Genomic DNA, 23,267 nt, shown 5'->3' on the forward strand with positions numbered 1-23,267 from the left:
TCATTGTCCATCTGCACTGTGAAGCGGCATCCAATGAGTTCTGAAGCATTTGGCTGAATATGAGCAGATAATATTGCCTGAAACACTTCAGAATTCATCCTGCTTTTGTCAGCAGTCACGTCATCAATAAATACAAGAGAAGCAGTTCCATTGGCAGCCATACATGCCCACGCCATGACACTACCACCACCATGCTTCACTGATGAGGTGGTATGCTTAGGATCATGAGCAGTTCCTTTCCTTCTCCATACTCTTCTCTTCCCATCACTCTGGTACAAGTTGATCTCGGTCTCATCTGTCCATAGGATGTTGTTCCAGAACTGTGAAGGCTTTTTTAGATGTCGTTTGGCAAACTCTAATCTGGCCTTTCTGTTTTTGAGGCTCACCAATGGTTTACATCTTGTGGTGAACCCTCTGTATTCACTCTGGTGAAGTCTTCTCTTTGATTGTTGACTTTGACACACATACACCTACCTCCTGGAGAGTGTTCTTGATCTGGCCAACTGTTGTGAAGGGTGTTTTCTTCACCAGGGAAAGAATTCTTCGGTCATCCAGCACAGTTGTTTTCCGTTGTCTTTCGGGTCTTTTGGTGTTGCTGAGCTCACCGGTGCGTTCCTTCTTTTTAAGAATGTTCCAAACAGTTGTTTTGGCCACGCCTAATGTTTTTGCTATCTCTCTGATGGGTTTGTTTGTTTTTTTTCAGCCTAATCATGGCTTGCTTCACTGATAGTGACAGCTCTTTGGATCTCATCTTGAGAGTTGACAGCAACAGATTCCAAATGCAAATAGCACACTTGAAATGAACTCTGGACCTTTTATCTGCTCATTGTAATTGGGATAATGAGGGAATAACACACACCTGGCCATGGAACAGCTGAGAAGCCAATTGTCCCATTACTTTTGGTCCTTTAACAAGTGGGAGGCACATATGCAAACTGTTGTAATTCCTACACCGTTCACCTGATTTGGATGTACTGTATATACCCTCAAATTAAAGCTGACAGTCTGCAGTTAAAGGACATCTTGTTTGTTTAATTTCAAATCCATTGTGGTGGTGTATAGAGCCACAAATGTTAGAATTGTGTCGATGTCCCAATATTTATGGACCTGACTGTATGTAAAAAATAACCTGTGTTAGCTTCCCATGTAAAAATTCTGATTCCATGCACTAAAAGTGAAATCAAACGATACCCCTATTTTTCAAAAATAGTCCATACAAATCCACTACTTAATGGGCCTGTCATTTATTTTTTATTAAAGTGGTTGCAGACCTCTAAAATGAACAAAACATATCCTTATATAGTGTATACTTGCTGATTCAGTCTAGAGCAGTGTTTCTCAAGCTTTTTCAGTCAAGGCACCCTTTAAAATGATGGACAGTCCCAAGGTACCCTTTAAAATGATGGACAGTCTTGAGGCACCCCTTTCTAAAATGTGAAAAACTATTCTAATAGTTTTATATAACGCATTCACACATGTAGGGCACCCAACGTTAGAGGTGATTTACTCCTTCAAAGCCAATACACTTTTGCACACTGGTACTGATTAGTATTCCAATGTTTCTCTTCTCCCTCACTGAGCTAATGTGACCCCAGCACTGATGGAGAGGGGCAGGGGAGGGTAAAACTAGGATGCTGTGCAGGCAGCTGACATCCTTATCAACTGATGATGTCATTGGTTGTCAGGACGCCAGTGGCTAGAAGGTCGTTATGGTGCACAATGAAAACCTGTGGCTTTGTGTAACTAGAAAGCCGACTTGTTCCACCCGCTGGCTTGTATACATGTTTTGGGCAATTTTTAGACATTTTGCCAAGGCACCCCTGGAGAAACCTCAAGGCACCCTGGTTGAGAAAGGCTGGTCTAGAGCACTTAAGCCTTGTACACACTGTAACGACCTGAACTATAGAAAAAAAAAAACTGACAGATCGCTGTGCTAACAGAAGCGGTGTTAGTACAGCAATGTCCCCCGCTGTACTATTGTGTTCTGACAGGGGAACTGCCCCCTTGCCAGAACACACCAATCAGCAGACTTTTTTTTGGTCATGGCCCTTCGACAGTCTGGCCTCTGTGGGACCGGCTGCTAAACACACGGGCCAAATGTCAGACAGTTTGTGTTGAACTGGCTGGTGCCACCCGATATTTGGCTCGTGTGTACTCAGCTTTAGTGTGGTTCACGCCTGCTCTCCCCTTCCTCTGTTATCTGCATGAGTCAGTTCTGTTTTCCCTAATACCCGGTAATCCTTGGAGACGTTCCCCCACTTAGTACACAGCAAGTAATTGACAGCCTCATGTGTGCATGTTTCCCAGTGAGGCTGTGTAGAGTGGGGTTTGTTCTTTTCCTCCACTCAGGTTTCAGCTTACACTCAGCTCTATGCTGTGCACTGTGTGACTTCAGATCCCACGCCCTTGCCTTCTGCAAGCCCAGAATAGCCATCTGATCAGTGTACTTTAAAGAGCTTTGGAGGAGAAGGAGCTGCAGATAAAAATATATAGTTTATGTAGGAGGATTTAATTTATCATTGTTTTTCATCTGAGACCAACCACTTGAATGGGATTATGTAAGGGTTTATTATCACTTTAAATGATTTCTTACTATGCTTTTCTGCCTCTTTGTAATGTCCCCTGTGAGCTCCCAAACCTCTCCATTTGTTTTGAATGGGCAGTGCATGTCAGTTGTGGTCACGTGTACTACTCTATGCACACTACAAATCCCATAGTCAGGAGCGTGTAAAAGAAAGTGGTCACGTTCCTACATACAGTGTACAGGAGGCCGGATCATAGCAGCCCATAAAAAGGAATTTGGAGATTTGGAGGAGGCTGAGGGCAATAGAAGGTATTTTTCAGTTAGTAATACATACTTGAATAGAATTTTCTTTCTGTAAATCAATGTTTAACAATGTGTTAGTGTTCAGAATACCAAACTGAGGGGACACCTAGACATGTCTCTTTGCTGCTGCAGTTGAGTCTGTCCCTCCTCACCAGCCCTCTCCTCTGACCTAAGCCTTATTCAGTAAGTGATAGCTGGTAAAGGCGAAAGAAGAGCTAAAATGTAAAACAACTTTAAAATGTGGCCTTGCATACATTTTCTAAATCACAATGTTAATGCTTTTGTGATGGTTTTCTGTGCTGCTGCATGACCACAAAGCTCCAGCTCTATCTCCTTTCTTTTCAGCTGATGGGCATGAACACTCTCTCCCACTGACAACCCCTAGAGATATGAGTGCTGGCAAGTGACATCACTGCTCTATGCGATTTAGCCCTGTTGTTGGCCATTAACATTGACACAGATAAACTAGAGCTTTGCGGGCATGCGACCACATGAAAAATGTTTACAAAATGGCAATGAGGATGCAACGTTAAAGGCCCTTTCACACCTAACGCAGTGGGATGCATTTTGGACTGCACTCCAACTGCATAGACAGTCCAAAATCCAGGCTATCTTATGGGATTAGTTCACACCAGTGCAGGAAAATACAGCATGCTGCATTTTTTCGCACCTCAAACGGGCAAAAATGCATGCAAACGCACTGCAACGCATCACAGTGCACATAAAAACCCAAGGAAAGAAAGAAGAAGCAAGTGACCTTGCAGGTGAAATGCAGATAGAAAAGCACACATCAACTGTAAACACGCATCAACTAGATGTAAAATGTGCGTCAACTGCATGTAAAATGTGCCTCAACTGCATGTAAAACACACATCAAATGCATGCATAGGTACAAGGAAAAAATGCATAGTTACATGCAGTTTCTAGTGAGAATGGGCCCTTAAGTTGGTTTATTGCTTAGCCTTTCCTTTAAGCAAAGTGACCCACAGCAACCAGTCAGAATCCATCTTGTACTGGTGAGATTTAAGCAAAGTGTTTTGTAATTGATTGTTTTTGGTTGCCACACCTAATAAGAACTCTTTATTTGGTAAGGCTGTACATGTTGGAAGTCTTGTGTGACTTCAGTGGCTCTGAGAGCAGCATGAAAAAAAAGAAATAAGCTCCCTCTGTGCAGTGTGAGTAAAATGGGACTGCTCCAGAATACATCCTACACAGGATATCTGTGGCTCAGACAGTGGCTATTGAATTGCTGGTTTTTATTTTTCATTAGGTAGTATATTGTTTACAGATAATATTTAATTGAGATCAAAAAACAGCCTCAGTTCACAAACCTTTACATAAGGATAATAATCTTTACTTTTAGCAATGTGAGTGTGATTTTCAGATTGCATTGGACTCTGAAAACACAGTCACTTAAAAAAAAAATAAGGATCCATATCCTGGTGTATTGGTTTATGTGTAAAGAAATGTTCATGCTTATGACTGACCTATTCACGTTTTATTCAAGGTCCCAAGCACGGCACATAAATTCCCATCTGTCCACCCAGAAACACGTCACTGGACTGCCCTGACATTTGCAGTCCTTCAAGGTCACATTCCTGTTGTACAGGTAATATTTCTCTGAATGGTGTCTGTATATAAAAAACAAGGTTTATTGCCCACAACAACCAATCCAAATTCAAAGGGGATGTATTTCCCTTAATTTGGAGAGCTGTGTCTATGTAACTGTGTCTAGAGACAGGAACTAAAGAAAAATTTCCCCAGGATCTTAACCATTCCCTACTGTATCCAAAACCTAAACAAAATTAGCTTTAGATAAACTCAAAGAAGAATATATAGAAAGTAGTGAATGTCACTTTTACAAAACATTCACTGGTGGTGGATCTAATCGCTGCCATTTGAAACATGCACCAGGAAGCTCCAGCTGCAGTAAATGTTTGATGAATTTTAGATTTGCTCCTTTAAAAGTATACCCCTTAGTATTGTACAGACTGTGTCTTTCTTTGTAGCAAAATTTGAAATGTTATTTCATTATTAGCCAAGTGCATTGGGGTTGATTTATTAAAACTGGAGAGTGCAAAATCTGGTGCAGCTGTGCATGGTAGCCAATCAGCTTCTAACTTCAGCTTGTTCATTTAAGCTTTGACAATAAAACCTGGAAGCTGATTGGTTTCTATGCAGAGCTCCACCAGATTTGCACTCTCCAGGTTTAGCAAATCAACCCCACTGTGTTGTTGTAGCACCAGGTAATCAAATTGACACTGCACTCCACTAAACTCCATAACATGTTTAGGAGAGACTTTTTCTTGGTACCTATGTAGCAGTTAATGGTTACATAAAACATCCAGGACAACAATCGTTAATTCCCGTCTATAATATAAGGCTGTTTGCATTTATTTTCAATGTCTAACATGTACTGTATGTGTTTTACTCCTAGTTACTTTTAGATGCAGGTGCCAATGTAGAAGGATCTTTAGAAGCTGGGGAAGAAAATTACTCAGAAACTCCATTACAGTTGGCGGCTGCAGCAGGTTGGTTTTTTGAGTCTTGATAAGAAATATGTTATTTGTTCTAACGATATATACCAACAGACTTGGGAATTGGCCCTGCAGGATGTTGAGCATCTATAGTCTAAGCAAAAGCAACAGCTCCAGAATACACCTTACACAAGGAATGCAAGACATGCTTTGGTCAAACAGAGGCAATAGCATCTCTATTTCCTATTTTATGTTAAGTTTTATATTGAACCAACTTGCATACAGACTTCAAGAATCAACCTAGCAGGATGTGGAACCTCTATAGGCTTCCTTCATTCTCTGCTGTAAAAGCTCTGGGTGCTTCTGTACTTATCCCACCAATAAGGGATAATTCACAGTGCCAGCACTGGGAGAATTACCACAATCCTCGTCATATTCAGAGACATACAGATTTTCAACACTGAAACAGTAGGCAAACAAGCTTTGGCATCCAAAAAAAAAATGTGTACCCAACTTCTATTGAGCAAAAGGCCATGGCTCTTTGTCTTTGCAGAATACAGACACGGGTAACTCTAACCCCAGAGATATGTACTGTGACTTTCTGTGCAGCCAAGGTGATAACATCATCTTTCTTGATGATGCTTGATCATTTAATTCCTGTATCTAAGTTATTGATCTGTTTTATTCAGTTGTATACTGCAAATTTCAAAATGCCTTTCAGGTTAAACACTTTAATCCCTTCCCATAATATCTAATATCCTTAACACCCCCTCTGCTTTTTCATGGTGACCAAACTTCCATAATTTTGCAGTTGCCACTGAAATAGAAGGTGAGTAGAAATCATGTAGTGGGGACACTGGTTCCAGTGAGAGTCTTTTAGAAGGGGAGTTTAAGTCAAACCAAGACTTTTAATTTCACAGGTATAAAAAGGAATGCTAGCGTGGCGCTACTACACGCAGTAGTAAGTGGCAAGTGTGTCATATTACTGACAGGCGTCGCACATGTCATGGACCAGTCCAGAGACAGTAAATCAAGATGGCGAACAACAGTGTTAGTGCGTGCATGGAACAGTGTGTGGTGATGAAGTTTCTTGTGAACGAAGGCTTAAAATCGTGAATATCTACAGAAGACTTCAAACATAGTACAGAGATGACACGCTCCACTGCAATAAGACATCTGAATGGTGTAAATGTTTAAAAGATAGCCGTACATCCATCAGTGACAATCCTGGCTGTGGTGGTTCCCAGTCCACAGCAGTCGGAATGAGGAATTGTGGACATTCAGCACGTGGAACACCTGATCCTGGATAATCAACATATAACTTGTCGTGAAACTGCACAAGAGGCGAATCTTCCTTGGGAACGGTGAACACAATGATGATTAAGTTAAGCAGGCTGTCCTAGGATGGTTCAGGCATACCGACAAATCTTTTTATTCTGGCTGTGGTGGTTCCCAGTCCACAGCAGTCGGAATGAGGAATTGTGGACATTCGGCATGTGGAACACCTGATCCTGGATAATCGACATATAACTTGTCGTGAAACTGCACAAGAGGCGAATCTTTCTGTGGGAACGGTGAACACAATGATGATGAAGTGAAGCAGGCCGTCCTAGGATGGTTCAGGCATACCGACAAATCTTTTTATTCTGAAGCTTTCCAGGCATTGGTTAAACGCTGGGATCAGTGTATAAATGTAGCAGGAGAGTATGTCAAAAAATAAATGTAGTTTCCACTCCTTAAAATTTTTCTTTTATTGTATAAACTCAAAAGTCCTGGTTTGGCTTGAGTGTCCTTACTCTGGAGAGATTTCCTCTGAATTCCTGTTTTGTCTTTTGGGAAGGAAATTGGTGGAAAATGTCTCCAATGATACAGACCGCAAACAAATCTGACCTGTGTTTTACCATTCCCTACTCTATTTAAAATAAAACGAAAAAAGTTTTGGTTAGAGATATACATATTGATTTTAAATATTGCACTAAATGCTGGTTTTGGTATTTTATCTTTCAATGAGCTCTTCGCTTATATGTTTTTTTTTCGTTGGAGTTCTGCTTTAAGCATCTAACATTTTTCCAAATCCCATTAACTACAGGAAACTTTGAGCTTGTAAGTTTGCTGCTGGAACGAGGAGGCGATCCGATGATAGGAACTATGTACAGAAATGGCATTTCTTCAGCCCCTCAAGGAGACATGAACTCTTTTAGCCAGGCTGCTGCACATGGGCACAGGTAAATGCATTGAGAGTCTCCTAATAATGTTTTTCTCTTTGTTTTGTTTTTTTAAACATTTTAAAAAGTTTCAGCATCACTTACACTATGGCCACATGTATGTGCACACACCTCCAGGTTATTGAGCCCTGGTGTGTGTGGAATATGTGAGATATCTAAACTAGTCCTTTTATTCTCATTTAAGCAAATCATCGACTCCAAAATGTATCCAAAAAATGCCTTTACTACATGAAGATATTTATTCTATTTGGATATTTGATACAATGTGTGGCTAGCCCTCTATGTGTCATAACTGGGACAATAAAAATGCTCAGCTCCTGTAATGCAGTGCCAGCTTCCCCTGCTGTGCTTCCGTATGAGCTGTGTTATTAAACTCCATAGTTTGTGAGGGAGCCCATCACTGGAATGTCAAGACCCAACTAAGCATTTCCCAAGATTTTGCTTGCTTTTGCAGCTGCTGCTTGGCATTGAGTACTATGACCTGCACCTGCTTAGTTATTATAATTATTTATTCAGCTATGACATATTTTACAGGGTTTTAAAGACTACGTAGACACATCGGTACCTGCCACTAAAAGGAAATGTTCTGTATGCACATGTTAGCCAACGTTTACAGTATTGTATGCCGGGAACATGCACACAATCCCACACATTCCCAACACACGAGAGAAAAGTGCTGCTGTTTAGCAGGTGTGCGGGGATGCCATTAATTTTTAATGGCACCCCCATGCATCAGCAAACCACCTGTGTGTTTTGACGCAGGTCCAGGACTTCTTTCCTTGTGTTTCTGTGGGTAGAGCAGTCCATTAAAATGAATGGGCTGCCCTGCCCACATAATACAGCCCACCTGCAGTGTGAACCAGGCCTTAGGCATATTTTATATAAAACATTGGTTTTGTTTGTAACTACATCAGATATAGCACAGTCAGGGCTTTTCCTAACTCACTGCACAAGCAGCACGCCTTAAAGCTGCAGTTTAACCTGCCTATATGTGGCTTTCCTTGATTCCTCCTCCACAATCATACATACAAATACACAATAGGGACAGCTCTGGAAAACAATTAACCTACCAGTGCGTTTTGGATTATAGGAGGAAATCAGAACTTCTGGTAGAACCCCTCACAAACATGGAGATTGTCTTCTGGTGAGGATATTTGGTTTTAGATAGTACTTGCTCAGGATTTTTCCTCAATTCTATCTGCACATTAGCTCATATAACCTTGGTTTTTCTCATCTCCATTGGGAAACATGGGAGTTAACATTATGCATGGGAGGACCTGTCATCTTGCATTCAGCATGTCCTTGATTTACTTTTCAGGAATGTATTTCGTAAGCTGCTTTCCCAGCCTGAAAAGGAGAAGAGTGATATCTTATCTCTGGAGGAGATTCTAGCGGAAGGATCGGATTTGGCTGAGACAGCAAACACTCCATTGTGTCCAAGCCGGAACAGCAAAGCCAAGCTGAAGGCCCTGAAGGAGGCCATGTACCACAGTGCGGAACATGGATATGTGGACGTAACCATTGATATCAGGAGTTTGGGTTGGTATATTGTCTGATTTGCATTAGCAGTGTGATAAGTGTGTGTAAGCAGTTTTACTTAAATTTTAGGTTTTAACATATTCTTTTATTTCTTTTTTTATTCATAGCCTCCTTCTTGTCCTCTTTTTCACTCTATGCTTTGCTGGCTTTCTGACCTCACTAATTTTTCCAGGTTTTGCTGTTTGCCAATAGATGTAGATCTGTGTAGTCTCATTCATGGATCAACTGCCTTTTATTACAATTGTACACTCTCTCCTGGTTTTGCAGTGGCAGCGCAGCTGTTTGCACTGAGCACACCAGCGGCAGAAGGCCTGGGGCCTAAAGTTGAACTTACGGCAGATATAAAATACCTAATTTAATGCAGCTCTGTATTTAATAATACATTATTAAGTGAATTTTTATAAATGCAAGCAGTGTAAGTACCTGAATTTGGCTTGGCATCAGCCTCTGAAAACCCCCAGTACAGTGGAGCTCAGACTGGGAGAGTGAGGAGCAACACAAAGAGCCAGTCAGTTGTGTTGCAGTGCAGGGAGTCTGCTTCTTATCCTTTCACTGTCCGGTGATGGGCTGGCAGAGGGACAGGACCTGCAGCAGAACAAAATAAGATCTCCTACCCTTCCAGACCAAAACCAGATCCCCTGCCCTACCAGACAAGGCTGTTCTGTGTAGCAGAACTGTATAAATCTCAGGGCTGCACAGTCAGAAATATAAAGTTTTTGGCAGGCAAATCATGGAGCAATGGTTGCCATTGCCAACCTGTCCTTTTGAAAATACTAGCTGTCATGCTGATGCAACAGTTTCAATACTTTCGTAGGCACCGATTTGAAACAATACTGCTGATCAGGAGCTGACTTGTATTCAGGATGGCTATTTTGCATGCTTGTTCCAGGGGCAGTACCTAGAAGACGTTGTCATCAGAGGCAACGAGGGAGCTAGGAACTAGAAAGGAGCAAGCCATTAGAGTCCCTGATTTTTTTGTTCCTATATATTTAGGTCCACTGCCAGCCAGAGGCTGTCATAGAGCAGTGTCACTGGCATTAAGGTACGAGAGTGGAGTTTTAACCCATTAAGCTCCATCCATCACAAATTGACAATGTTTTAACCAGACACTCCCACATTTAATAAACACTCCCCTTCATTAATTAACAAATTGGGCACTGCCATACTAAAATCAGGACATCAGGTAGGTAAAATTAGTATGTAATATGATGCTCAAAAAACACCTTCAAAGGATTTTTAGTAGTTAAATCCCTCCTTCTTCTTTGTATAACTTCAACATAAGAGCTATTGCACTTAACTGAACATAGAGTGCGATTCCACTTTAGCACACTGACTTTACACCTGCTTTATACTTGTTATGTGTTTCCATTCTCATAGCTTGACTTAAAAGAGAGGTACGGGTTTAAAAAAAAAATCATTCTCATGTAGGTGGATGCAGAATCAATCTGATCTGGCTCTAAGAATTGAGTGATTTCCACTCTGCTTTGATCAGCACCGTCTCTCTGCTGTGCCCTTCCAGTGCTCACCAGTGCCAAGCTGTGGGGGGGAGGGAGCAGCTAGCTCACTCTCCCAGCGCCGCATCTGAGAGGCTAAGCTAGCTGCCAGTCCAGGTATCTGGGCAAAACCTGACCATATTGTGGGAATCTTTCCAGAGCTTGGACTGTCTTTGAGACATCAGCCGACAGCAGGCTTTTGCCCGCTGTCAGCTGAATATGGGTCAAAGGAGTGCAGAGAGGCTGGGGAGTTAAGTTTACCATAATTACCTTTGCCTGTACTGTGCTGGGAGATTTCATTATCAGTTAACTAGATAAAGCACACTGCCTGTCCCTACAAAGAGCTTAAAGCCTAGTACACACAGGCCGAATGTTGGGCGACATCAACTGGTTCAATAGAAACCTGCTGACATTCTGCCCATGTGTAGGGCAGCCGGTCCAACAGAAGCCGGCCAAGCAGGATCGAAAATAGTTTGCCAGTCGGAAAAAAAAAAAAAAAGTCACTCATTCTGTCCCCTAATTACACATTTCAAACTATTCTGAACAACAAAATTGTCTATAGCATCCTATGTATACTAAAGCCTAGTGCACACGATGAGAGTATCGGATGAATGATCATCTTTTTTTTTTGCATGCTAGTCTCATATCGAACATAATTCAGAAGTGATGTAATGTATCGTATTGCAGTGTATTCTTTTGTTTCTGACCGTGCATAGTTTTGGTCTTCTGATTTTTTAGCAACAAATACTGTACTGATTAAATGAAAATCGTTAATTCTGTTATCATACAAGAAACATATTCCTGCTTGTCCCTTCGGATATTTTTGCTTGAGCTGTTGTGATCAACTCTTGAAAGCTGTGTTCTAACGATCAGATTATTGTTCGGTCACTCCGAAAGCTGTATTTTACATCAGATATTCTCATTGTCTGTATGAAGCTTAAGCCTGCTCTGAAAAAACAGCTAGGGAGATAAATCTAATTTATGTTGTCATTTTATGTTGTGTGAAAGGCACATGTATGTAGCAGGCGTTTTCTCAATTTTGACAGCAAAAGCGGAAAAAACACTTTAAGCAGTGATCTAAAGGTACATTGAGCTTACCTGTTAACACTCTCATTAACATTGTTTTATTCAGTCTGGTTACTATAGGCAATGCAGACTTATTTCTTTCATGCAATTCATCAGGCAGCAGTTTTCATTAAAATCTATGTGTGTTCCTGTCTTTCATTTCCTGCCTTCTTAAAGTATCATAAAGTTATTAGATTTCAATAACATGCTCCTGTGAGCGTCAACTATACCCCTTCTGGCAATAAATGAGCCGTTCACTTCATTTGCTGCTGGGGGACCGTGCATACCAGCGGTGCACACAGGGAAGTATGCCAGTGGCTTTTTGGTTTTCTTCACTTTTTAGGGTCCATTTATTAAGCTTACTTTTGCATAATTCATCACTAAGAAAAAATGGAATGATAGACAAACGGCACTTGACTAGTTGGTTGTTTAAAATGTAAATTGTATATTCTGAGGATGGATGCAGGGTCTGTTCAAAGGTAATTTTAGTGACTACATACAGAGCACACACAAAAATATATATATATATAAAAACTTGATTAACAATTATTAAATAATATATAAAATAATGTCCAAATAAAAGTGCAAAAATAAAAGTCCCAATCCAAAAAATGAAGATATCTTAAATCCAATGTGCTCCAAAATGAAAAATGAAATTAAAAAAAGTGCCGTATGCAAAAAAGTTCAGTGTATTAACACCATCCGTGATAACTAACATATACTGCACTCACCAAATATAGTGGATTCTCAATGATTAAGAGTCAAATACTCTTTGTGGATATTATATATCCTTCCAATAGGGATTTCCACTGCTCAGAAGAATGCTCCAATAGAAGGATTTCCCACACAATTCGATAGTGCAATATTGTCAAAAGAATTTAATTTCTAAAAACACATGTATAAACAATAAGAAACGCCTTGGGTCAATTACATATAACTATCAAATCACTTTCTGCCAATGAAGATTTCCCATAGTGTGTGAACTGGCAGCTCAGATGGATACAGACACAGTAAAGATGGCTCTGGAACACAGCATCCAGCGTGCGTTCCGCTCCCCAGAAATTACGTCATGGCATAGCAAAGATAAAACAGAAGTTACGTCGCCACGTTTAGCCCCTCCTCCAGGGCGTTATCAACATTAGCTTGTTTAATTAAACTTTGAGAAATAAAAACTGGAAGCTGATTGGTTTCTATACAGAGCTGCACCAGATTTTGCATGCGCCACTTTTAGTAAATTACCCCCAATGTTTAAGTCCACAACAGAAAGTTAGGAGCTGAATGCATTTCTGGCAGATAAGGCATTTTCTATATTTACAGAGACATTAAGGGATAAAATACTGCATGTTTTTTTGTAATTAACTTTAAACAGGCAAGAGGAAGGTTTAGCTTTACATGTTGTAGACCTGATTGGTACATTTTAATTTTCTAAAATAATCTAAGGGCATTTTTACATTGTGGTAACGTGTGTAAAAAAGGCACGTCTTCAAACATGTTACAGCAACACACAGCCCAACACATGCATAGGTGCATTGCCATTTCATTTCGCACTATTGCATACACATGTAAATACTCTGTGCGCTGTGTTGTCAGAAATAGTGCAGATGCATTTTTTTCGTGTCCTTCTAAAAAATACCCTTGCCATCATTGCAGCATGCTGTTGCTCTAAAAAAGACATGTGCTCCAAAAATATTTCTCAAGAATTCCTAAAAACACCTTTAAATATTTCTATATGAAGAAAATGTCGATGTGACCGTCTGCGCCTTTGTGGTGTGTAATGAAGCGTTACGATATAATTTAATTCCACTAACAGAGTTACATTTATAGTTGAAAATCCCTGTGCTCCATGTAAATTGCTTTTCCGTACAATCTACAAACCCTTGTAATTGAAGACTTCAGAATTAAAATAAAAAATGGACCGATGTCACAGGTGTTTAAATCGGTTCCCTGCTGTGCTTAAATGGAACTTCCTGTGAGATGATCTAACACTAAATTCAAATGATGAGACCTGTGGAGAGAACAGAGGAGGCGGAGGATATTAGACTCCTGTCGTGAGATATATATGTATTTTTAAATAAACTGTTCCTAAGCAAAATATGCTGGCTGTTATGTTGAGCACTGGCTTCAATGCCCCCTGAGTACCTGGTCTGGAATAGGTTGGCAGATCTGGCAAGTCAGTATAAAGTCAGAAGTCTTTATTTGTGCACACATATGACTTAAAATTGCTGGACACCTGACCATTTAAATGGAGTTAGCCTCCCTTCCATTTGCAGCTATAACATCCTCCACTGTTTTGGGAAGGCCTCCCACAAGATTGGCTGGTTGCCACACTGACTCGATGGCTTCAATGTAGAACACAGCTGGATATGTCCAAAAGTTTGTGGACACCAGACTTTACCATCTACTACATGTTCCAAAGTATTTAAACAGCCCTTCAAATTATTGAGTTGAGGTGTTTCCAGTGAAGGGTTTTATGTGCGCGTCCAACCTTGTAGCAACAGTTTAAAGAAGGCCATTTTCTGTTCCAGCAATACTGTGTCTCTGTGCTCAAAGACAGCTCCATAAAGACATAGATTGATGGGTTCTATGTGGAGGAACTTAATTGGTCTGCAAAGAGCCCTGACTGCTACCCTACTAAACACCTTTGAGTCCTCATATTCCTTCTGTACTGAAATGCATTGTAATTGTACTGTCTCTCGTTATATTGTAAAGCGCTGCGCAAACTTGGTGCTATATAAATCCTGTATAATAATAATAATTGTAATGTGAATTGTGAGCTAGGTCTCCTCGCCCAACATCAGTACCTAACCTCACAAAATTTTTTGGCAAAATGGGCATGCATTCCCACAGACACACTCCACAATCTTGTACAGCCTTCCTATAAAAGTGGAGTCTATTATAGCTGAAAGGGGGAGGGCTAGCTCCATATTAATACCAATGGTTCTAGAATGGGATGTCCAACAAGTGCATATAGGGTATTTAGGTGTCCACAAAGCTTACAATATGGATAAACAGTTTCTTAGTCAGTCATAGATGTATTTGTTGCTTTCAGGTGTCCCTTGGACTCTTCACACATGGCTGGAATCTCTACGCATTTCTTTCCACCAGCACAGACGTCCACTAATTCAGTGTTTGCTTAAAGAGTTCAAGTCTATTCAGGAGGAGGAATACACAGAAGAACTAGTGACACAAGGGCTGCCTCTCATGTTTGAGATATTAAAAGCTAGCAAGGTAGGTAGAGTTGATGCCATTCCTAGTTGTATGTTACCGAAATGATCATTCTTCCTTTCTCTATCCTTTCTTTTCACCATCCCCCTCTCTTTTCCACTATCCTTCTAGCTTTCCCTCTTCATAGGGTTGCAGTATAATTGTGTATGTCATTTTAACTGTGCTTATCTGTAATGTACTAGGAGAAATATGAAAGCTGCCGATGCAGACCCTTGTTTAGTCTAGTGGTGCAGGGATAAGATGTCTTACTTATCATACCCCTCTCTCCGGCACTGTTCTCCTCTGCAGGTGACCCTCAGGGGCATCACTTACAGTGCAGGGCTATTAATTTTGCATTGTAGGTGAGGAGGCAAACATGCGACCAAGCCCAAAACTGCCTTAGAGGAGGCTAAGTGGGACTGGTACACAGCTGGAGGGACCCTGCTGGAACAAGGAATAAGGTAAGCATTACACCTTATCCCTGCGCCACTAGACCAAAAATTTTACTAGCAATGCAGGGGAAACACCCACTGCAAAGGTGAATTTTCTTTAAAGCGGTTGTAAACTTTAGACATGAAATCTGAACAAGGCATATCACTCTATAGTGTTTACTTGCCTCTCTCCAGAGAACTAAGTGTCATTTCTCTCTGCTGTATAGTTCTTCTGGTATCAGCATGAGTCACTTCTGACAAGTTTTCCTGACACCAAGAGCTAAAAAGGTGACGGGAGGGAGCTCCAGCTGATTGACAGCCTCATCTCTGTGTCCTGTGCGCTGTGTGAAGGGGGGAGTGTCTCTTCCCTCCAATCAGATCTCAGAACTCTTGTACAGTGTGTAACTACAGCTCCCCACCCAATGCTTTGTGAGGCTGTGAAAAATCCTTTTCATCTCTGAGTTTTACAAGGATGTACAGGACAAATGGCTGCAGATAGACTGGTACAACGTATGTAGGAGGATTTGTTTCATTTCTGTGTATCACCTGAGGCTAGTCACTTCACTTGGTATAGGTAAGGGTTTACAACCACTTTAATGCCTCTACTTCCCAGCAGCACATACTGCCTTTCCTTGGTGCTCTGGTAATGTGTCACTGCCAGTATTGGTGATTGACACAGCGCTTCCAAATGAAGGTGTGGGGAGAGTCCTCAGCACTGTGTACGTTCCAACAAGAGTGAGGGCAGCTCAGGCTGCACTATAATGCTGTGGCTTTTTCAGTATAATTAAAGTAATAACAGGTGTGTGCGCTTAAGGACTTTCAAGGGTAACATCCAATGTGCCCATCCAAGGGTGGTGTCCAACGTGCCCATCCAAGGGTGTCACAAGTTATCATTTATAATATTGACTGTCAGTTAAAGAAATAGTTAACAGTTCGCGCCTGTAACTGATTACCATGCAGTTGATTAAAGGTGGAGTGATATGCTAATTTACTAATGTGCAAACCAACAGCACTGGGACCTTCATTAGCATGATATGCCTGTGAACCAGCAAACAACACCAGCTTCTCCAGTCCACAGTCCTACCCAGTATTATATAAACTACAGAGCTGCTTCAGCTTCTGATTTCATTTTCAGTTCCATATTCACACAAACCGGTGACCAAAAAGAAAAAAACGTTTCATGAAATTATGAAATTATTTAAATCAATATGCTATCACTGGAGTCTAACTTGCAGCCACAGGGCCACTAGTTAAACACTTTTATCCTGAATTATACTTAATATAACCTAAAGAGACCCTGTCACCAACCTAATAAAAATTAAAGGAAACGGCTATGGAAAATAAAGTATTGTAAATGTTTACTTGCACTGCTATTATTTTCCAAAAATATTGTTTATTCATTTGCACTTTCTAGAAAATATGTCTAGTCTGGTCCTTTACACAGCCCCCTCCCGTCTTTCATGTCATAGCCCTCTCCCCTTCTGGGAGTGTCTGAATACTGTCTGTGCTGGCCCAGCTCGTTCACCCCTTCCTTCACCTTCCTACATAATGTTTTAAGTAGCCGCTGTGGGAGGGGCAAAGAGGAACACTATAGATTGTGACTTGAGAGACAGCTGCTGGGGCTACTGACAGACCCCAGGATGGTGACACCCAGCAATAGGTTTAAGGCTTTTGGACGTCTAAACAAGGGAGGCTTTCACAGGTAGATAACATGGATAAAATATATTCAATGTACATATAATCTCATTTTGTCATAATGGATGGTCTGGCAACAGATAAAGATATCTACAAACCTGGATGCTGGACTGTATTTGGTATGATTAGGATTCAGTAAGGTAGGTATTTCAAACACACAATTTTGCCGAGAACAGTACTTTTTTTAAAATTTCTTTATTGTGAAAATCCACTTCTATTAAACATTATGCATTTTCACCTCTCCCAGCAGCCTATGAAAAAATGATAATATGATACCAAAGATAAATCCTGTTTCAGCAACATGGTCTGGCTCTGGGCTTGCATTGATCTTGGCTATGTAAAAACTGTTCCTGGTCACCACAAGAAAGTGCTGTTGGGTCAGTTTTTTCACAGCACAGCTGGGTATACTCCGAGACCAGAGGATGTGGGCTGTATTGCTGGACACAGGACTTTATGGGGTCTATGTGTAAAATGTTTGCTGTACAAATGTACTATTTACATCAAAGGAAGGAAATGTTGATATAGGGTCAGTTGTATATCGTTTTTAACATTAATACATTTTAAAGTGTATGTATGTTGTTGCTTTTTTTTATCTAAAATCTTTGTTTTAGAAATAAATATCCAATAAAGGGTAACCATATTGTCACAACGTATAATAGGTTTGCTAAAGTGAGTGCACAACATAGTTTATAGCTTTTAGACTGTCTCTCTCTATTTGAAACTTGGTATAAAGCCAGCTAAACAGGTAGGAAGTGAAAGAGAAGGGGGAATGACTCACTGCTCTGCCATTCAGTTGTGTGGGTAAATTGAGGTTGAGCTATTGTGCTCTGTAAACAGACTTTTTCTTATCAAGGCAGGGAAAGACAACCTGAAAATCATGTGAAATGGAGCCTACATCAACATATGCTGATGAAAATATAACATCTACATATGCAACATAAATAGTTCTATGACTAAAGAGAGAAAAGTATTTTTACAAATACATTTTCAGATCTGATCATAATAAATTAAATATGACAAATACAACATTCTCTTTAAGCAGAGCCTATTTGTAAAAATACCTAAACACTGTAAGAGGCTAGTATTTCCATTTAATTAATTAATATTCTCAGCCAAGATGTTCTTGTATCGTCGGTGTCTTCTCCTTCCTGCAATCATCTCATTACAGGCCTTCGGGGAAGGCACTTGCCTTTTCATTCTAGGTTTCCCAAAGTTCACATCACAGCTGCGGTTTTAAAGGCAATTTCCAACTTTATCTTTGGCAGTTATCCCAGTGCTGAGCCTGGTGGGGCTTTTTATTCTTTCCCTCATTTCATCCGGGTCTACTGAGGGAACAAAAAAAGCTTAATCTGCTCAGAAGAAAACAAGTTTTCTAGTGCAGCTTCCTAGTTGCGGTCCTTTAGACTTCCAATGCCTTGCCGAGATCCAGATTGTTTTTAATTACAAGTGCTGCCACGGTAGCAGAGAGAGGTGCTCTGGAGTGAAATTTAATCAGTTTTACCACTGCTAACAATGAGAGTTACACGAGAGAGTCTTCTGCCGCTGAAAAGGAGTTTACATTTGGGCGGCTTGTGGTGCTCCAGCTATTTCTTTACTTTACTGAGTCTGAAAACATATCAAAAGTTTACTTTTATGTTTCAGCATCAGCTTGAGTGACCTTCGCTTTTTTTTAAATTTCAGTTTTCAACTCGTAACAGAACGTGTCCTGGTTCAGAATCTGATATTGTGCATACCAGAGTTTCACCATAACAGCCATTCACCAGCATTTTCAGGTTTTAGCATTTTCAGGAGCCCCTACCAACAATTCCTTGGTTGTTAGATTCAAAAGGTCAACACATTTGATTTCCATCCTTATTTACTCAAGATGCAAATTCGCACTTTCCTAAAGTTGGGGCAACTTTTGCCATAATATATGTACACACATACCTGTCAAAGTTCCCACCTCTAGCGGTAATAGGCCAGGGCTTCAATTTCCGCTATGTCTGACAACAACACCATCTTACGTACTGGTTCTTCTATGTCCTGCAATGGTTCTCTTCAGCCATTGATGCTCTAGGAATGAAGCTTCCCATCACAGATTAATAGCCCATATACAATTTTATTTCAGTAGAGAGATCAAATATCAAAATGGGAAGCCAAAGCATTTCAGGGATTCAAAAATGTCCCCTTCATCAGGACTTAAAACGGAAATACTGAATTGAGGGTAAACATTTAATGGTATTTGTACCAGTGTGATATCAGGTGGCAGCTCACCTGCTTAGTGGTCCTTGGTTGAAATCCCAACCAGTTATGCAGTAAGAGCAAACATATCAGTGTGCTTCCAATCACAGCACCTGTGATTCTTTTCAGAATATTGACTTTTAGCTGAAATTGAGAGGTGTGATCAGCACACCTTCATAGGGAGTGAGGTGTGCTTTTCTAATTGGGGATGATTGGGGAATGTCAGATCTCTCAGCTTTCATTAGAAGTGAACATGTTCCCATAGCATGGCCTGGGCTCATATGGAGCATCTTTGCACTGTAAATCAGTTGTGTGCAGTTGCTAAGTGTCCAGCAGTAGAAATTCAGAAGTTTGGGTACCATCTGTTTATCACCAACTCTATAGCAGACAGCTGCATGAAGCTTTTAGTAATTCTTGCCTAGACACATTCAAAAAGGTAACCTTTTATTTTTTTATGATTCCAGAACGAGGTGATCAGTCAGCAGCTAGCTGTCATCTTCAGTCAGTGCTATGGACCATACCCTATCCCAAAGCTGATAGAGATAAAGCGCAAACAGACATCAAGGCTGGGTAAGTGGTTGAACATATCACAAGTAAAATGACTGTCTGTTAAACAAAAGCGTGTAGGCACTTGGAGGTGCTGATTCCTGCATCAGCTGTCAATCCCTCCTCTAAACCCCAATGCTGGGCCACTCTGATTGGTCAAAATTCCAGCACTTCTTAAAGTGTCAAAGGCTGTCCATTCGTTCCCACCCCCAATCCCTTCCCACTGGCCCATCACTATGATGGGCTGCCAGGGGACCAATGTCCCCTGAGTGAGGTCATTTAGTAGGTAAATTATGGCATCAATAGCATCTCTCTTACAAGGTCCGCTCCTAATGGAGCTGAAAATCATATACTTGCTCTATACACAGCACCACCCAGTGGATGTAGGGAAGAAGCACAGCAGATTAATGGAGGTAGGGCAAGTAATGCCTTTTATATGTCATATAAAAAAGCCTCCCTGCCCTCCCCAAGTTTCTGTTAGAAGACCAGAAAATTGCTAACTTATGATTTGTCTTATAATCAACTGAACTTTTGACTTGATATCTTTCCAGATCCTCATTTTCTCAATAACAAAGAGATGTCAGACGTCACGTTTATTGTTGAAGGAAGGCCTTTTTATGCACACAAAGTGTTGTTGTTTACAGCATCTCCAAGGTGAGATTATCAAATGGGAACCTGCAGTGATTGTAAACTTTTTACCATGCCATACATACATACAAATGTAAGTAACCTAAACAGAACCAATCCCAAGGAGGCATTTGTAAGAATCTGCACCTCACCTGAACTTTTGCAATAGTGAAGCCTTGCTTCTGAAGGGATTGCTTGGTTTTTTTTTACTTGTAGTCTGTCCCTGTCAGAGAAGTGTCAGGTTGAGTTTCAGGTTCTGAGGCCATTCTGTCTCCTCTCTGAGGTCAGTGCTGACAACAGCACTCCAAAAAAAGTAGCAAAGGTGCCAAAGTAATACAAAGGAAAAATTAAAGACTATGACCATTGATGGTTTTAGCATCCTTCAGCAGTCTGAACAGAATATTCGGTATCAGCCCTGGGCTCAGGCAGGGGAAAGGTCATGTTCCATGGTGGCCTTCCAGTGAGCAGTAATGAACACCAACACACACCCCTATCCCCAGGAGGTAGTTCTGCACTATTATAGCAGTATAAGAGTGGGAATTCTGATCTCCTAAGAAGATCAAACTTCCCTAGGCGTTAAAAACAGGTGCTGCTAGCCATCGGAAATGCTTTTCATCATGGTTGTAGACCATTGAGCAGTATTTATACATATTTTATTGTGCTCTGGTCTTTCATTTATTCTCAATATTCCTGCTGTTCCTCCATCTCTTGGAATTCAGAAAGAAAAACAGCGCTTTGAATGTTGTTGGTGCTAAGGGTATTTAGTCCAGTTATAAAGATTCTATTTAGTGCCCTAAGTAATAGGTTCACTTTTAGCACCTTGGTTACTTTGGAATACTCGGGCATGTCAAGCAGGTTTGAAAATGTAAACCCTGAGAGGTTGCTGTTCCCTGAAAACCCCTCATGTACTCATTCGCACATTCTGTTCAATCCCTGATTAAGTCATCTATAGAAATTTTCAAAGAATATTTAAGATTTTTGTTGAGAGAAAAAGAGAGTGCATTTACTTTGCTGATTCTTTATTCAGTAAACCTGTGGATGGCTATCAGCGTGGTTTGGATTTTGGCAATAATACATTTTTAATATACTCTGTTTTGTTTAGGTTTAAAGCACTTCTTACAAACAAGTCTACTGCAGAAAACAACTGTATTGAGATCAACTATGTGAAGTATCACATCTTTCAGGTTCGTTTTTTAAGAAAAGGTTTTAATTCAGCAAAAATTACAATATTCATTTGCATGACCAGGCTGTACAGATATGGAGATATATTGTGGTAAAAATGTACCTGCTGAGATCTGGAACTGAATACATGACATACTGTTTAAAGGTGTTTTCATGGTAAAATTACAACTAGAGCAATTAATAGTCCACTAGGTGAGAATGAAAGAAAACTTGGTAAATTATAGCATCCACAGCATCCCTGTTACAAGACTACTAGCAGAGCTGCACATTGTATACTTGCTCTATGCACAGCACCATCTTGTGCCTGAAGGGGAGAGCACAGCACATTCATAAAGGAACGTCCTTTATATTTTGCATAGTTTTGTAAATGTCAAGAATCAGCAGCAGAGATGGCCAAATCTGCATAGCTACAATCAGGAAACTAGCACTACACCATATATATTTAAAGTAAAACTTAATAATAGCAAAACCAAAGACTTCCAAGCACCAGCAAACATAAAGATATAAGTGAACCAATAACCCAGTGACAAAATACCTAACTAAATGACCGAAATACCAGAAATCCTAAATATTGAACTATATACAAATGGGCAACTCAGGAAAGCAGGGTAAAACTGGAGGTGCAGGGAACATATAGGATGGAGAAACCAAACTGAGATCAGGAACAAAAGGGGAGTAGGAACAAGGCAGTAGGGTTCAGGGTAAAGGTACTAGGCAGAGAGCATTATAAAAGAGTAGGGACAAGATAACAGCTAGCAGTATCTGGCAGCAAGCACAACACTTGAGCAAGGCGTATCAACAGAAAAGGGACTAAATACTCTCCCAGCACCCACATCAGGTGAGCCTGATTACTGCAATCTGCTGGCTGCATGGCTGCTGGGAGACACCCACTGGTGCACACCAGAACTACAACCTTCTGTGCTGGGAAGCACAGTGCCACAAGCAGGTGATCCAGGTCATACCAGCATAGCTGTAACCTGTCAGCAATGACTAGTAGAGGAAGAGGGGATGTCAGAAAGGCATGCTGCATATTTTAATTCTGGGATTGTTAGAGGCCAGACAAAGGAATTTATTTCATACATACAGGGTTTATTAATTCTTCATTTAATTTACATTATGGATAAACAGTAAGTGAACCTTTTTAACCGGCATGACTCAACCAGGAACTATGACAAGGGGACCAAGCCATTGCAGTCCATAAACCATATAGAATTCAATGGGTCAGTGAATCCACCAACATCCACCCCACTGAAATCTTGGGTTTGGGTGGACTTTCCCTGTGTTCTTTTTAACTGGCAGGACATAACCAGGAACAATGACAAGGAGACCAAGCCATTACAGTCCATAAACCATATAGAATTCAATGGGGCAGTGAATCCACCAACATCCACCCCACTGAAATCTTGGGTTTGGGTGGACTTTCCCTGTGTTCTTTTTAACTGGCAGGACACAACCAGGAACTATGCCAAGGAGACCAAGCCATTGCAGTCCATAAACCATATAGAATTCAATGGGGCAGTGAATCCACCAACATCTACCCCACTGAAATCTTGGGTTTGGGTGGACTTTCCCTACGTGTAATAAAGTCAGAACCTCAGTGATTCCAGGAGTGCAATCAAAGTGTACTATAGTGCTGGCCCTGTCTTCCAGCTCCTGATGCAGAACAGTTTCTAAGTGTGTCTGTGAAGACTCTGCATGGTCACAGTGACAAAAGAGACATCAGACATTGCCAGACA

The 23,267-nt window shown here is 40.7% G+C and overlaps 1 protein-coding gene across 2 annotated transcripts in view; it reads left to right on the forward strand.

The window, feature by feature from the left end:
* The window catches only part of ABTB3 (ankyrin repeat and BTB domain containing 3), a 317,704-nt gene that overhangs the window by 285,691 nt on the left and 8,746 nt on the right, over positions 1 to 23,267 (forward strand). For both annotated transcript variants that reach the window (XM_089671210.1, XM_089671211.1), the window contains 8 exons: positions 4,335 to 4,436; positions 5,265 to 5,358; positions 7,394 to 7,529; positions 8,848 to 9,068; positions 14,676 to 14,854; positions 19,641 to 19,746; positions 20,274 to 20,376; positions 21,452 to 21,533. In XM_089671210.1, coding sequence (XP_089527336.1) covers positions 4,335 to 4,436; positions 5,265 to 5,358; positions 7,394 to 7,529; positions 8,848 to 9,068; positions 14,676 to 14,854; positions 19,641 to 19,746; positions 20,274 to 20,376; positions 21,452 to 21,533 — 1,023 coding nt within the window. The remainder of the gene's footprint in view (positions 1 to 4,334; positions 4,437 to 5,264; positions 5,359 to 7,393; positions 7,530 to 8,847; positions 9,069 to 14,675; positions 14,855 to 19,640; positions 19,747 to 20,273; positions 20,377 to 21,451; positions 21,534 to 23,267) is intronic.

This window comes from Staurois parvus, unplaced genomic scaffold (genome assembly GCF_062004578.1).
Source record: "Staurois parvus isolate SC_StPar_1 unplaced genomic scaffold, SC_StPar_1.0 ptg000101l, whole genome shotgun sequence".
Lineage (NCBI taxonomy): Eukaryota > Metazoa > Chordata > Amphibia > Anura > Ranidae > Staurois > Staurois parvus.